Source organism: Macaca mulatta, chromosome 11 (genome assembly GCF_049350105.2).
Source record: "Macaca mulatta isolate MMU2019108-1 chromosome 11, T2T-MMU8v2.0, whole genome shotgun sequence".
In the NCBI taxonomy this organism is placed as follows: Eukaryota; Metazoa; Chordata; class Mammalia; order Primates; family Cercopithecidae; genus Macaca; species Macaca mulatta.
Window position 1 is genome coordinate 33,659,566 of NC_133416.1, and position 16,841 is coordinate 33,676,406.

The 16,841-nt window shown below is 39.4% G+C and overlaps 1 protein-coding gene across 11 annotated transcripts in view; it reads right to left on the reverse strand.

The window, feature by feature from the left end:
- The window catches only part of DENND5B (DENN domain containing 5B), a 208,577-nt gene that overhangs the window by 117,495 nt on the left and 74,241 nt on the right, over positions 1-16,841 (reverse strand). For 6 of the 11 annotated variants that reach the window (XM_077953824.1, XM_077953826.1, XM_077953819.1 and 3 more), the window contains one exon: positions 2,636-2,701. The exons of the other annotated variants lie outside the window; for them this stretch is intronic. In XM_077953824.1, the coding sequence (XP_077809950.1) occupies positions 2,636-2,701 (66 nt within the window). The remainder of the gene's footprint in view (positions 1-2,635; positions 2,702-16,841) is intronic. 11 annotated transcript variants of the gene reach the window in all.

Sequence of the window (16,841 nt, forward strand, 5' to 3'; positions counted from 1 at the left end):
AAATACTAGCTGTTACAGCAAAAGATAAATGTCACTTAACAGTATTTATACTATTAAAAATATCACAAAGCAATTTGATTTATGAGCTGTATTTGACTTCCAGTTAGACTCAGTTTCTATTTTGGGTAAAAATATGAAAAAAAAAAAAAAAAAGAAAAGAAAAAACACCTTGGAATGCAAAACAGATCACAGAAGGAAGAAAAAGTCGCACTCAAAAATCTTGCTGGAGACTACAATATAAAATACATAGGAACTTTTTTGAACGAGGACACATAATTTAAGTATTTGCTGAGGCAACTAAACTACTATTTCTAATTGAAGTCCTTGGCTAATGATGATTATTTTATTTAGATTCCTCTGACTTATTTAGGCAAACATTTCATCTCTGTATTTTTCTACTCTATACTTCCATCTTCTAAGAGTTGAGAGCACTCATTTCTAGAAGAGAAATTGTCAAAGATATCCCTAAGTAGAGTTTATCAATTTTTGCACCATGCTTCTAGAGTATGTAAGCATCAAAAAGTCAGCAGAGGAATGTGAAACTGTCCATGAGAGTCAATGTGGCCAAAGAACAGATTCAGGGCTCAGAACTGATTTTAGGAAGAGTCCATGATGTTTTTAAGCTGATGCTACATTTTCCTGTGAACACTAAGAAATTTTAAATTACTCACTTCTTCAGTAAAAAAGTTACTTGGCCAGAATATGGTGGCTCATGCCTGTAATCCCAGCACTTTGGGAGGCTGAGGTGGGCAGATCACTTGAGCCCAGGAATTTGAGACCAGCCTGGGCAACACAGTGAAACCTCATCTCGAAAGAAAGGAAAGTAAGGGGGAGGGTGGAGGCTGGAGGGTGAGAAGGAAGGAAGGAAGGAAGGAAGGAAGGAAGGAAGGAAGGAAGGAAGGAAGGAAGGGAGGGAGGGAGGGAGGGAGGGAGGGAGGGAGGGAGGGAGGACGGACAGAGGGAGAGAGGACAGAGGGAGGGAGGGAGGGGAAGGGAAGGGAAAAGGGAGAAAGAGAGAGAGAGTAAAGAAAGGAAAAGAAAAGAAAGATTTTTAAAAGTTACTTTTCATTTACTTTAGAGAAAAAAACAAAATTCTTCCTAGTTATAAAGTCTATGCTGCTGATTGTGCACTGACAAAGCAACAGTGCATCTTCATGGTATACAGCCATCGAGAAACCCTCTCCTTCACCTACCCTCTAACACCAGAAATACTTGCTTTTATTATCCATAAATGTAAATAAAATATGAAATACTGCAGAAGCAGAAGAAACATGACATAACCTATCATATAACTCCTTGTAACACTTACCTTTTAATTCAGTTCTGCCTGTGTATAGTTAAAATAACATTATCTTCATTCATGTATCAAGTTAGTAATGGAACAGGAGATATATCAGAAAGGTCATAAAAGTGCCATTCTCAATATAATTGTTCTATTAACTAAGGAACACTGCACCTTCTTGAGGCACAAATAATCCACTAGAAGGAAACCACTTCCAGAAAGAAATAATGTTACAAAAACAAAAAAAGCCACAAAACAGTAACAAATGTAACAAAAGAAAAGCAAAACCACCACCACTCCACTTATTAGATTGCTTAAAAAAGGGATAACAGGAAAGATCATTGCTATATATACACAGCTGTCTTGGCAAATATGATTTGGAAGGATATTAGAGGAAGAACCAATTATTTTGGAATTCTGGTATCACTGTTAAGAATTTAGAAATGGTCCGGCCACAGGGGCTCATGCCTGTAATCCTAGCACTTTGGGAGGCTGAGGCGGGTGAATCACTTGAGGTCAGGAGTTCGAAACCAGCCTGGCCAATGTGCCAAAATCCTGTCTCTACTAAAAATACAAAAATTAGCCAAGCATAGTGGCATGCAACTGTAATCCCAGCTACTCAGGAGGCTGAGGCAGGAGAATCAGTTGAATCCGGGAGGTGGGGGTTGCAGTGAGCCAAGATCACACCACTGCACTCCAGCCTGGGTGACACAGTGAGACTCCATCCCCCCCAAAAAAAGAATTTAGAAATGACTGGATGCAGCTATTCCTACCAGCACCAGCCAAAATAAGAGAATCTTGGTGATGACTTTTGGGGATGAGAGATGGGGGAACAACCTATACTTCTCATTTTAAACACATGTTTCATAAAGCTCTAACTTAGAATTTACTGCTGGGGTGGGGGGAACACACACACAGGAGAATAACTAAGTCTAAGAATTTGGATTCCCAGGAAATGAAAATTACATATGCATCCTGTACTTAAAATTTACCTTTTAAATATTATCTTAAAACAAACAAGGACTATAAATTTGTACAACTACCACAGCTACATATCAGCTTAACTCCAAGTAATACTGCCAAATAACCTCCTACTAAATTGAAGCTTTTCCTCCTAAGAAAGTAGGAAATATCTGCCAAGAGAGCTTAAAGGCTACTGAATACATGTTTTCAAGGCTTGAAGCAAATGAGGTCTTTATGAAAATTAAGATGCAGATGAGAGAAGAGAAACATAAAATAACATCTGTAAGTCTGACCAAGCAAAACTGAATAAAGAAACATTTACAATGGGCTTGGGGTCACTTAAAACAATGATTTATAACAGCCCATCCTTGTTTTTAATTTTATTTTTACCTGAAGTCGTATTTGCAGCATCTTGGCTCTTGCCATGACGATCTGCTTCTAGCCATTGGTACAAAACTACATAATGTAACAGAAACAAAAAAGCTTTATGAACAAATAAAAACAAACAAAAAGCAAAAATGACTTTGAAGAATGGAAAATGAGAATAAATAATTAACCAAAAGCAGTTAAACAGGAGACATTAACATCAGAGTGTAGCTTAACACCAATGGAATGTAGCTGATAAGGGGTTAGTAATGAAAGCAAAGAGAACAGGTAATTTTAACAAAATAAGTGAAATGCTATTAAATATCTGTTAACACATTCTCTTCTTAATGCTTATTTAAAGAGGAATATTAGGAGAAAGCTAATGCTTCTATAGTCAGTTATCACACAAGTTGAATATCCCTTATCCAAAATGCTTAGGACCAAGAAGGGTTTTGAATTTGATTGTATCAGATTTTGAAACATTTGCATTATATTTACAGGTTGAGCATCCTTGATTCGAAAATCGGAATACTGGCACTCAAAAAGATCAAATTTTTGAGCATTTTAGATCTCAGATTTTTGGATTAGGAATGCTCAACATAAAAAGTATGACAGTAAGACTAAATGACCAACTTTAAAAATTACATCCTGGTTGGGCATGTTGGCTCACAACTGTAATCTCAGTACTTTGGGAAGCTGAGGCAGGTGGATTGCTTGAGGTCAGGAGTTTGAGACCAGCCTGATCAACATGGTGAAACCTCATCTCTACTAAAAATACAAAAATTAGCTGGGCATGGTGGTGGGTGCCCATAATCCCAGCTACTCAGGAAGGCCAGGCAGGAGGATTACTTGAACCCAAGAGGCGGAGGTTGTAGTGAGCTGAGATAATGCCACTCGCACTCCAGCCTGGGTGACAGTGAGACTGTCTCAAAAAAAAAAAAAAAAAAAAAAAAAAAATTACATCCCAACCACTGCATATTGACTAGAATGGCTTAAGTCCCAAAAGCTGACTCTACCAAATATTGACAAGGATATGAAGTGTCAGTAATTCTCATTCACTGCTGATGAGAATGTAAAATTGTACGGCCACTTTGGAAGAGAGTTTGGCAATTCCTTACAAAGTTAAAGTCTTATCACATAATCCCACAACTCCAGTCTAATCATGAGAAAAACAACAAATTCCAAGAGGAGTAACCTATAGTATATCTGTTAAGTACTCATCAAAACTATCAAGGACAACAAAAGCAATGAAAGTCTGAGATTCTGTCATAGCCAAAAGGAGCCTAAGTAGACATGACAATTTATGTGGATCGGATACTTCAGCAGAAAGAAGACTGATATGATTTGGCTGTGTCTTCATACAAATCTCATCTTGAATTGTAGTTCCCATAATCGCAACACATCGTGGGAGGGACCCAGTGAGAAGTAATTGCATCATGGGGGTGGCTGTTCTTGGGACAGTGAGTTCTCAAAAAATCTGATGGTTTTATAAGGGGCTTTCCCCCACTTCACTCTGCACTTCTCCTTGCTGCTGCCATATGAAGAAGGATGTGTTTCCTTCCCCTTCCACCACAATTGTTAAGTTTCCTGAGGTCTCCCCAGCCCTATGGAACTGTGAGTCAATTCAACCTCTTTCTTTTATAAATTGCCCAGTCTCAAGTAAGTATATCTTTATCAGCAGCATGAGAACAGACTAATACAAGAACATTAAGTAAAAACTAAAGAAATCTAAATAGAGGCCGGGTGCAATGGCTCACGCCTGTAATCCCAACACTTTGGGAGGCCGAGGCGGATGAATCACCTGAGGTCAGGAGTTCAAGACCAGCCTGGCCAACATGGCAAAACCCCATCTCCACTAAAAATACAAAATTAGCCAGGCATGGTGGTGCATGCCTGTAGTCCCAGCTACTTGGGAGGCTGAGGCAGGAGAATCGCCTGAACCCAGGAGGCGGAGGTTGCAGTGAGCCGAGATCGCGCCATTGCACTCCAGCTTGGGCGACAAGAGCAAAACTCCATCTCAAAAAAAAAAAAGAAAAAAAGAAATCTAAATAGACTGTAGACTTTAGTCAGCAATAATGTATCAATATTTATTCACTAATTATATCTAATGTACCATACTACTACAAGAGGTTAATGATAGGTGAAATTGTGTGTGTGGAGTGAGGCAAGTATATGGGAACTCTATTCTTAATTTTTCTGTAAATATAAAAACAACTTTATTTTAGAAATTACATTCCAATATTTAAAGTAAAAACACCAGCAACATTATATCCAATCTTATAAGTAATCTACCTTTTATAAATCATGTTTATCAATGCAAACATAAGCTGAAATTTGCTTTATACTGATATCCCATTTAATCAATAATATTCCTAAGCATAATTATGAAATGTCAACTCTTGGAGGAAAGTTTATTACTGTAATGACACAGGCTGTAACTTAGCAGCTTTGAAGGGTGTTAAAACTTCTGAATGTCTTTTATTGTAGTCAGATGTCTACAACTTTCAGACATCTTTAAAGAGATGTCAGAGTCTTTCTTTTAAATAGTCAATAATGATAATGTAGGGTACCAATGGCCAAGAGAGCTTGCTATCCACACCCCAACGTTTGATGATCCAAGGACAGCAACAAATACTAAGCTTCTATGCTGGGGGGCTACTTACCCACAGATACTGTGAGAATTGAATATCCCAAACAAGGTTTACAGAAACTTTCCATGCTCTCCCCTCAACAAAAACAACAACTAAGGGCTGAGAAAGCTGCCTACAGAACTCCTGAACTGGAATAAAAAAGGAACCGATTTATTACAAATATCTAAGAGAATCCTGAAATCATCAAAGTGGTTACTTAGATCTCTGAGGAACAGCCAGGGCTGTGAACTGACGTCCATGGTCATGGATAGATAGCTGAAAGACCTCTGAGCAGACAAACATCTAAGTCCTTGGTTAAGGGTGCCCCAGAGGGCACAGAAGTCAGCACCCTCCTCCAGAGACACACTTCTGGGAGGCAAACAATTGTTACAAATGGGACTAGCATGAAAGAATTCAAGAAGTAGACCTCAATAATTAAATATATACTACAGGTATTTCTCTTCTCTTTAGTTTACAGGGATAACAGCTACTCATTAGAGGAGGAGAGAGGGGAATTATATCATGACACAAAAATCTTCCCATTAGGAAAAGCAAGCATGAGCTTTACAACTGACAGTGAAGGCTGGGTGCAGTGGCTCACGCCTGTAATCCTAGCACTTTGGGAGGTGGAGGTGGGCAGATCGCTTGAGTTCAGGTGTTTGAGAACAGCCTAGGCAACATGGTAAAACCCTGTCTCTACAAAAACCATAAAAATTAGCTGGGCATGGTGGCAAGCACCTGTAGTCCCGGCTACTCAGAAGGCTGAGGTAGCAGGCTGGCTTGAACCCAGGAAGTGGAGGCTGCAGTGAGCTGTGATCCACTCCAGCCTGCGCAACAGGGCCAAACTCTGTGTCAAAACAAACAATTGACACTGAAAATCACTTCCACAAAATGAGATGCAAAGTAGGGAAACAAATCCATTAACTGCTCTAACAATTTTGCCCAGCTCCTATCTTAAGCCTAGATTTTCCCCTGATTAAGGTAGAAACTCTTGGCTATGTTCAGGTTATCACTAGGAATATTTACCAGTAGTTCCAATTACTTCATATAGCCCTCGTTTCTAGTTTTACCAGAGAAGTTTATCATGTTTGCTTTCATGTTTCATTGATAAAATCATAGTCTGTTTCTAACCAGAGACTCTCCACAAAACAAAGCTAAGTCTCACACTATTTCCCTCTCTTCCTGTCCTGACAGGTAACCCCAGAAGCCTAGTTTTAAAGAAAATCATTAATAAAATGAGACATGAAAGCTATTCCAGGTCACTTTAACCAGTTATATAAAGAACGACACATAAGCAAAAATCATTTTAATAGATTTACATATTCAAATATTTCATCCTTGCCTCTAGATTACCAAAGTCCAATTAACTTCAGTTTAAATAATTCAGAGAATTTCCGGTGAAATAAGTGCATTTGATTCAAGAACACTATAATGTAAATCACCATTTATATAAAGTTTGGACTTTAAAGTCTACTTTATAGGACATATATTTTAAAAGATAATGTATAATTAAAAAAGAAGTGTGACTAATTTTTTAACTTAACATACTAGAATGTACATGGGCAGCTGTGGAAATACTGAACTCCCAAAATTTCTCACTCTCCATAAAATACATGAAATATATCATAGCACAAAAGGTCTGCTACTATGAATGTAGATGATGTTAGAATGCCAAGAACACACCTCTCTTCACTACAGAAACATGAGATCTGGCCTTCCGGTTGCTTCATGCTTCCTCTCAGTTGGCAGTGGAAATAGGGACCCCATCCCCAGCTCAAAGCTACTGGCAGAGAGTTCTGTAGCATGTTTGTGGGGTTGTAAGTGAAGAGGAAATTTCGAGATTTATGAACCTTGGGGGCTATTTTTCAGCCTGATCATCACGGTTAAATATTTCTTCACTCACTTTCCTCCCTAAACCTTCCCACTAGGAGGGCCCCAGTTCCCTCCTGCACTATCCACTTCCATCATAGCCTGTTTGTAACCAGAGACTTTCTCCAAAAACAAAGCTAAGCCTCACACTATTTCCCTCTCTTCCTGCCCTGACAGGTAACCCCAGGAGCCTAGAAGTCTTAAAGAAAATCTGCTTCTGGGTGGGGGTCAAATGACTAGTTCTTGCCAGTGAAATGTGGGCAGCAATGACATCATTTCCAGGTCAAGGCACACAATCTGTATTTCCCCAGCCATCTATCAGCTAAACGCAAAGGAGGCCTTAAAAGATGGAAAGTTCCCGAAGTGGAAGAAAGTTGAGTCACTAAATGTCTCTGTGAAGTAGAGGGCCTCCCACCTTGGCCTACATTACACTAAACGTGAATGAGAAAAACTTGTATTGCCTCATGCCACTGAAGCATTATGGGGTTGTTATTACAGCAGTTAGCTATTTATGTGTTTATTAGCCTGAGTTTTTATTCGTGTTAGTTTTGACCTTCTGTCTATAATACTAACCCCTGACTATATCATACCTTCTATTGGTAACTTCTCTACATTGCTTGTTACATGTTTAAATACATGAGTACAGTTCTCCAAGTATAAGGACAGAATTTGCCTTTTTTTTTTTTTTTTTTAAATTTATTTATTATTATTATACTTTAAGTTGTAGGGTACATGTGCATAACGTGCAGGTTTGTTACATATGTATACTTGTGCCATGTTGGTGTGCTGCACCCATCAACTCGTCATTTACATCAGGTATAACTCCCAATGCAATCCCTCCCCCCTCCCCCCTCCCCATGATAGGCCCCTGTGTGTGATGTTCCCCTTCCTGAGTCCAAGTGATCTCATTGTTCAGTTCCCACCTATGAGTGAGAACATGCGGTGTTTGGTTTTCTGTTCTTGTGATAGTTTGCTAAGAATGATGGTTTCCAGCTGCATCCATGTCCCTACAAAGGACACAAACTCATCCTTTTTGATGGCTGCATAGTATTCCATGGTGTATATGTGCCACATTTTCTTAATCCAATCTGTCACTGATGGACATTTGGGTTGATTCCAAGTCTTTGCTATTGTGAATAGTGCTGCAATAAACATACGTGTGCATGTGTCTTTATAGCAGCATAATTTATAATCCTTTGGGTATATACCCAGTAATGGGATGGCTGGGTCATATGGTACATCTAGTTCTAGATCCTTGAGGAATCGCCATACTGTTTTCCATAATGGTTGAACTAGTTTACAATCCCACCAACAGTGTAAAAGTGTTCCTATTTCTCCACATCCTCTCCAGCACCTGTTGTTTCCTGACTTTTTAATGATCTCCATTCTAACTGGTGTGAGATGGTATCTCATTGTGGTTTTGATTTGCATTTCTCTGATGGCCAGTGATGATGAGCATTTTTTCATGTGTCTGTTGGCTGTATGAATGTCTTCTTTTGAGAAATGTCTGTTCATATCCTTTGCCCACTTTTTGATGGGGTTGTTTGTTTTTTTCTTGTAAATTTGTTTGAGTTCTTTGTAGGTTCTACCTTTTTTTTTTTTTTTAAGACAGAGTCTTACTCTGTCACCCAGGCTAGAGTGTAAGGTTGAGATCTTGGCTCATTGCAACCTCTGCCTCCTGGGTTCAAGCGATTCTCCTTCCTCAGTCTCCCAAGCAGTTGGGACTACAGGCACGCTACCATGCCCAGCTAATTTTTGAGACCAGGCTGGTCTCAAACTCCTGACCTCAGGTGATCTGCCCACCTCAGCCCCCCAAAGTGCTGGGATTACAGGCATGAGCTACCATGCCCAGCCCAGAATTTGCCCATTTTTAATGCATGTTCTCTACTTTTCATAGAAAAAGCCATATATCCTACTAAGCTACTTATGAAGACCACAGGTTCTAGCCCATGACAAGCTTGTTATCCTTTCTAAACACACAACCCCCAAATCTAGTCAGCAAAGTTGAAGGTCTAGGGTGATAGTCACGTAAGGAATCAAACAAAAGAATCTTGGAGGGGTCTCTGCAAATTCATTGACCCGATTGAGGAATTCAACAATACAGAAACTTAAATCCTGGTAATATTAAAGTTTATTTTAATTAATTTTTTTTTTTTTTGAGACACGGTCTCACTCTGTTGTTGTCCAGGCTGGAGTTCAGTGGCATGATCATGGCTTACTGTGGCTTGGACCTCCCAGGCTCAAGTGATTCTCCCACCTCAGCCTCCCACATGGCTGAGACTACAGGCATATACCCTCATGCCTGATTAATTTTTAAAACATTTTTGTAGAGGCAGGGTTTCGCCACATTGCCCATGCTGGTCTTGAACCACTGGGCTCAAGTGATCTGCCCACCTCAGCCTCCCAAAGTGCTGGAATTATAGGCATGAGCCACCTTGCCTAGCCTTAGTTAAGATTTCAGTAAGAGTACATCAACATCAATCCAGTAAGCTTTGAATTTTTAAGACATTCACAATATCTTTCCTCTTGATTACATCAAAATTAAAGAGCCATGTTATATTTAGCTAACACTAAATATACTTTCTCTTTTTAATTTATTATTATTATTATTATTTTTTAAAGGCTAGTCAAGTGAAGCAGTGTGAGTGGAGAAGGAACAAAGAAATCTGTAACTGATTGTGATGAATTAGTTATCAACACCTCTGCACTCAGACTAGCCTAAATACACTTGCAATTACTAAAATTTATTCACTGAAAACCAAAAGTTCACAACACAGTTATTCTGTTTCAATCTCAACTGAGTATACTGCAATCCAATTCTCTCATTAGCCACCCAAAGTTAGCACAGACCCCACAAGTAAAAGGGTATGCTCTCAAATAAGAGTGCCCTTATTTCAGACACCAGTCACACTTTGGGAGTCCCAGGCTACCTGCACTTCTAACAGGCTGGCTATAAATTTGAGTTTCCACAAGCCCCTCAGGTATGCTAAATTCACTAGAGCTTGCAGAACTCAGGACAGTGCTACATTTACAATTAGTTTTCTTACAAAGGACACAAATCAGAAGGACCAATCAAATGAAGAGATATATAGGGTGAGATCAAGAAGAGAATGCAGAGTTTCCATGCCTTCTTCTTGTGGAAAAAGGGCATGTCACCTGCTTTCCCCTGCGCATACATCAATGTGTTCACCAACCAGGAAGCTCCACCAAATCTCAATGTCCAGAGTTTTTGCTGGCTTTACTACATACGCACGACTGATTAAATCATTGGCTACATGACTAAGCTGAATCTCCTACTTTTTTCCCTCTCCAGAGGTCAGGTTGGTTCAGAGTCCCAACCACACAGTTGGTCCTTCCAGAGATAGCTCCTATCCTGAAGCTATCCAGAGGCCCATCATTAGTTACCTGATTAGCATAACAATCCCGTGGTCACTCAGGAAATTCCAAGGGTTTGAGAAGTTCAGGAAACATGGACAAAGATCAGACAAATTCTCCTTTTTTTTAAAGACAGGCTGCAGAGCAGTAGTGCGATCATAGCTTAGCAGCCTCAAACTCCCGCCTCAGCCTTCCTTGTAGCTAGGACTACAGGTGCACGCCACCATACCCAGACGAGTTATTTTTATTTTTCATGGAGACAGAAAAATAAAAGTGTTTCTTGGCCTCACTCCTGGCCTCAAGTGATCCTGCCTGGGCCTCCCAAAGCACTGGCATTAAAATAATTTGCCACTGCACCTGGCCAAATTATTATACAACAGTTTTAGGCACTGCGCAGCTTACCACCAATCAAAGAACATGACAGTAGATTATATACTTGCAAAAATAACCTTAGCAATAAATTAAAGATCTAGAGTTCTCTGATAATAAGGAATAAACAAAGTTTTTGATCCTACCCCATATCTGTCATACTAATAATAAAATCTGAAGTGAGAAAACAATTTTAAAAAGTAATTTAAGTATTGTAACTGCTATCATGAAACTCTAAGAGGAAAGAGTCCATAATTTTTAGATTAATAAATGTCATGTGCTTGCCAGTGCTTAGTAAATAATTTTTATTATTCTGAAGAACATCTAAGTGATTTGCAAATACTACATACAGCCAAGAAAACAAGGTTCTAGTTCTGGCTGAATACGCTGGTCTAGTAGCCTAGTGCAAATCACAATGTCTTTTAGCAAGGGTTTTCCCTTATATAAAACATTATTTTATTACTAAATTAGAAACACATTATTAATTATTCTTAAGTATCTACCTTCTACGGAAATTTTTTATCCAATGTATTTCTGGGAAAGCATATTATTATCCATGTCACATTTTATTATACAGTATAAAACAAATCTTTCCCCGTTACTAAAGAACATATTCTTTGCTAAAGAGACTCCAACACAGCCACACTTTGCCTTCCAGAACAAAACAAAGTAACTCAACATTAAAAAACTTATGGCTGACAAATAACACTATGGAGCAACACTGCTAAGGTGATTCAAACAAACTTTCCTGAGGTATGTCTCAAAGAAGCAGTCATCTGGTCAGAGGTAAAGCAGACCTTTCCCTCCATTTCCATTAACTACTTTTGTTGCCAATACATGCTATCACCAAAAAAATTTCTATAAGAAGTCAAAAACACAAGGAACTCAGTTAAGCTTACATAGGGATATCAGTGATTTACACAAAAATACCACTTTCTTCCTCCTACATTAGAAATCAACAGTTCTCTAAAAGAAAGATATAAATTACAAGGTAGAGAAGGGGGTACATTTGTTCTACTAATGTAAAACATCACATTAGTCAATGCAGTCTTTTAGTAAATAGACTATCCTGTTTCATGGTCTATGAAATTATCCTAACATGAGCAAACTGAGCTAAATATGTTAGAAACAAGACTCACTGGAAAAGATAATCTTCCTGCAAGAATCAAACAGAAGTCTCATTATTCTAACAATTAACTGAAGTTGTTAGTAGCTTAAAATGGTTCAGTTGATGTGATTTTTGCTAAACAGAAACAGTTATCTGAGTCTCTGCATTAGTGTGTGGCCTTTTATCTAAAGGCCTTCAAGGCCCTCCCCTACTATGTTTGGTGTCAGAAGATCCAGATTTTAAAATAGTATTGAGGTTCTGCACAGACTGAAAATCATGCATCACATATATCAGGAGGAGAACAATGACCTACAAGATGACAAAGACGCTCCCAGTTCTATAAGAGACTGTGATTCTCAAAGCTACTACCCAATGTACTTTTTTGAAATAGAAAGAAAAAAGTCAAGTCACCTTTGGGGCGGGGGGCGAGGTGTGAGCCATTTTAACCACTTTTTGATGTTCGCAAAATTAACATAAAACAAAGCAACCAAAAAGAAAAAAAGTGAGGTGAAGGGAGCAGAATTTTCCTCTTCTCGGTGGGAAAAACAAAGTCTTCCTTCCTCCCTCCATCAGAAAAACAAAAAGAAAATCTTCAGGCCGGGCGCAGTGGCTCACGCCTGTAATCCCAGCACTTTGGGAGGCCGAGGCGGGCGGATCACAAGGTCAGGAGATCGAGACCACGGTGAAACCCCGTCTCTACTAAAAATACAAAAAACTAGCCGGGCGAGGTTGTGGGCGCCTGTAGTCCCAGCTACTGGGGAGGCTAAGCCAGGAGAATGGCGGGAACCCGGGAGGCGGAGCTTGCAGTGAGCTGAGATCGCGCCACTGCACTCCAGCCTGGGTGACAGAGCGAGACTCTGTCTCAAAAAAAAAAAAAAAAAAAAAAAAGAAAAGAAAATCCTCAAGATGATCCCCAGACCTGAGTTTCAATTCATGACTTTTACTATACAGCAAGAATCTCCACTTGCTGTCTCAGACTCAGCAGTCTCAACATCAATGTTTCCACAACTGAGCTCATTTTTCCCCTCAAAGCTTTTCCTCTGTTGACAGTGCCACAATTCATGTAGCCATCTAAGCATTATTATCCACTTATTCATCCCTAAAGAGGAGTTGATTTGGCCAAGTGTGGCGGCTCACACCTATAATCCCAACACTTTGGCAGGCTGAGGCATTCTAAGGGGAGAGACCCATAGTTTTGCATGCCTATAGGCCTAGCTACTTGGGAGGCTGAGGCAGGAGGACCGCTTGAGCCCAGGAGTTAAGAGGTTACAGTGAGTTATGATTGTGCCACTGAATTGCAGCCTAGGTGACACAGCCAAGACCCTTTCTCAAAATAAATAAATAAATAAATAAAAATAATTTTAAAAAACTATTGTTGTTTTAAGTGGCTAAATTTTGAGATGGTTTATTATGTAACAATAAATAACTGGAAAAAATAGTGAACAAAATATCCAAAAAAATCCTTGCTCTCACAGTTTACATTCTGAGAAGGGAGACAATAAGTATAATAAATTATATAGTATTGCTGGAAGAAGAAAAGTGCGGTAGAAAGTTAAAAAAGAATAAAGTGAGGAAAGCTGGCAGTACACAGTACAAGTTGCAGTATTAAGTAGGACGATCAAGTTGGCCCTCATTGAGAAGATGATGTTTGAGCAAACTTGGAGATAGAGAATTAATCTTACCTCCTTGGGAAAATCAACGTGAACTAAGATACCAGTCTCACAAATTCAGTCCCTGCCAACTAAGGTCCAGATTCCTTAGACAGCATTTGAGGACCACCATGATCTAGCCGAACCTACTTTTCCAGCTTTAGTTTCTGAGGCTCCTGCACTTGAGCTATGCCAAATGACGCAGGGTTCCCTTTTAAGTACGATATCCTATGGGTCCTTGCTAGAATTCATGTGTCTGAAACATCTTCTCCCCTGTAATAATATTCTGTTGTCTCAAGTTATTATGCCAAATTTAGCAGCTTAACACACCCACATTTATTACTTCACATTTTCCATGAGCCAGAAGTCTGGCACAGCGTGGCTCAGCTGATTCCTTTACTCTAAGTCTGACAATACTGACACCATCCTGTTGATAGGGCTGCATTCCTTTCTGGAGGCTTTGAAGAAGAATCCACTTTCTTTATTCTTTTTTTTTTTTTTTTTTTTGAGATGGAGTCTCGCTCTGTCACCCAGGCTGGAGTACAATGGCACAATCTCAGCTCACTGCAACCTCTGCCTCCCGGGTTCAAGCAATTCTCCTGCCTCAGCCTCCCCGGGAGCTGGGACTACAGGCGCCCACCACCACACCCAGCTAAAGAATCCATTTTCAAACACACTGAGGTTATGGGCGGAATTCAGTTCCTTGTGGTTGTAGAGCTAAGGTCCCCATTTCCTTGCAAGCTGTTAGCCAGGTGCCCTTAGCACCTAAGATCTCTCTTTGGTCCTTGCATGTGACACCCAACATCTCAGATCGAACTATCTTGTACTTGAAATCTAATTTTTTCTCTCTTCTGCAGCAGCTAGCTGAGTTTTCTGCTTTTAAGGACTCGTGATTATACTGGACACACGTGGATAATTCAAGCAACTCTCCCTATTTTAGGGTCGGCTAATTAATAACCTTAATTAAATCTGTAAAATTCCTTAACAGCAGAACCTAGACTGCTCTTTAACTGAATACCCAGAAGACAATGTTTGGGAATACTTTTAAAATTCTGCCTACCACACCCCTCCTTCCATGTCTGCCTATTAGGCTCCTGCACATCTTTAAGAATTCTACTCGGGGCTTCCTTGATGTTTTGGCCAGGCACGGTGGCTCGCCTGTAATCCTAACGCTTTGGGAGGTCAAGACAGGGGTAATCACTTGAGCCCAGGAGTATGAGACCAGCCTGGTCAACACAGTGAGACCCCATCTCTGCAAACTTAAAAAAAAAAAATTAGCGCAGCATGGTGGCAAGCACCTGTAGTCCCAGCTACTCAGGAGGCTGAGGTAGGAGGATCTCTTGAGCCCTGGAGTTCGAGGCTGCAGTGAGCTGTGACTGCACCACTGTACTCCAGCCTGCAGGCAGACCCTGTCTCAAAAAAAAAAAAAAAAAGATTCTATTCAGAAGAGCCCTCCTGGGGAAACCTTTCTTGACCTGTCCAGAAGAAAGGAGTTTCTTCCGTAACACTACAAAGTCTACAAATTAGAACAGATTTTTATGGTCCAATATTTTAAAAATTCCGTATCTTAATTTTTAAATGAACCACTATCGTACAAACACTGTACTAAACAAATATTAATTGATGTGTTAAAATAAAAATTTTTCTCAACAGTAAGGTTCGAGATAAAGCATTTATCTTCCTTTCTTGGTTATCTTATAATACGTGAATATGATGTCTCTTTTTTTTTGTTTGTTTGTTTTTTTGGGAGACAGCACTGTGAAGTTCTTGGAACTTTGTTCTCATAATTGCTATGGCATATTGCTGTCTGCTTACCATATTACATTAACACTGTTAAATTCTATCTTCCCCTTTAGAAATTAAGCTCTTCAACATATTACTCACCCTTACATCCTCAACACCTACTTAATATTGTGCCTGGCAGTAAAAATGTTTGCTGAGTAAATGGATAGATGAATAAAAATTGTACTCTTAGGTCTGAATTATATAATCCAAAATTTTTAAGACACTTATTTAAAATATTTGTAGCTTTAAAAATGATTCATTTCAAAGCCTTGACTACATAAACTAAAATATAATTTAAGAAATAAAAACATCCCCTCCACTATCTTTTTGTTTGTTTGTTTTGAGACAGAGACTTGCTCTGTTGCCCAGGTTGGAGTACAGGGCTCGGCTCACTGCAACCTCTGCCTCCTGGGTTCAAGCGATTCTCCTGCCTCAGTCTCCTGAGTAGCGGGGATTACAGGCACGTGCCACCACGCCCAGCTAATTTTTGTATTTTTAGTGGAGACGGGGTTTCACCATGTTAATCAGGCTGGTCTCGAACTCCTAATCTCATGATCTGCCCGCCTTGGCCTCCCAAAGTGTTGAGATTACAGGCGTGAGCCACCGCACCAGCCTCCACTGCCCTTTTCTTTGACATAGGTCTTGATCTGTGACCCAGGCTGGCGTGTGGTGGTACAACCACGGTTCACTGTAGCTTGGACCTCATGGGCTTGTTAAGCGACCCTTGCACCTCAGCTTCCAGAGTAGCTGGGATTACAGACACACACCAACACACTCCCTGGTTATTATTATTATTATTATTATTATTATTATTTTAATTTTTAATAGAGATAAGGTCTTGCTATGTTGCCCAGGCTGGTCTCAAACTCTTGGGCTCAAGGGATCCTCCTGCCTTGGCCTCTCAAAGTGCTGGGATTAGAGGCATGAGCCACTGCACTCAGCCCATTTTCTTTAGAACATTTTAGTCCTTTAATAATGTGTTGATTTGTAAATTAAAATTTGATACCTACCTTATTTCAAACATAGAGATATTATTATTGTACTGTATATGCATCATGGTGTCACATAATCAAAATTTCATTAACCTTTGCTTTGAATCCTAGATTTCATGGTTATCTTTTTTCTTCAGCTTTGTATTGGTCAAACTCATTTCATTGTTTTAAGAAACTTTTTAAAAAGTGAATTTAATTTTTAGAATGGTATTAGATTTACAGAAAAATAGGGAAAAGAGTAGAGTTCCCATATACCCTAAACCAGTTTCTCCTAATAGTAACATCTTACATAAGTATAATACATTTATTAAAATTAATGACTAGTATTTGGTACATTATTAGCGAAAGTCGAAACTTTATCTAGATTTTCTGAGTTTTTACCTAAGATCCTTTTTGTATTCAAGAATCTCATCCAAACTACCACATTACATTTAGCAGTTAGGCCTCCCTAAG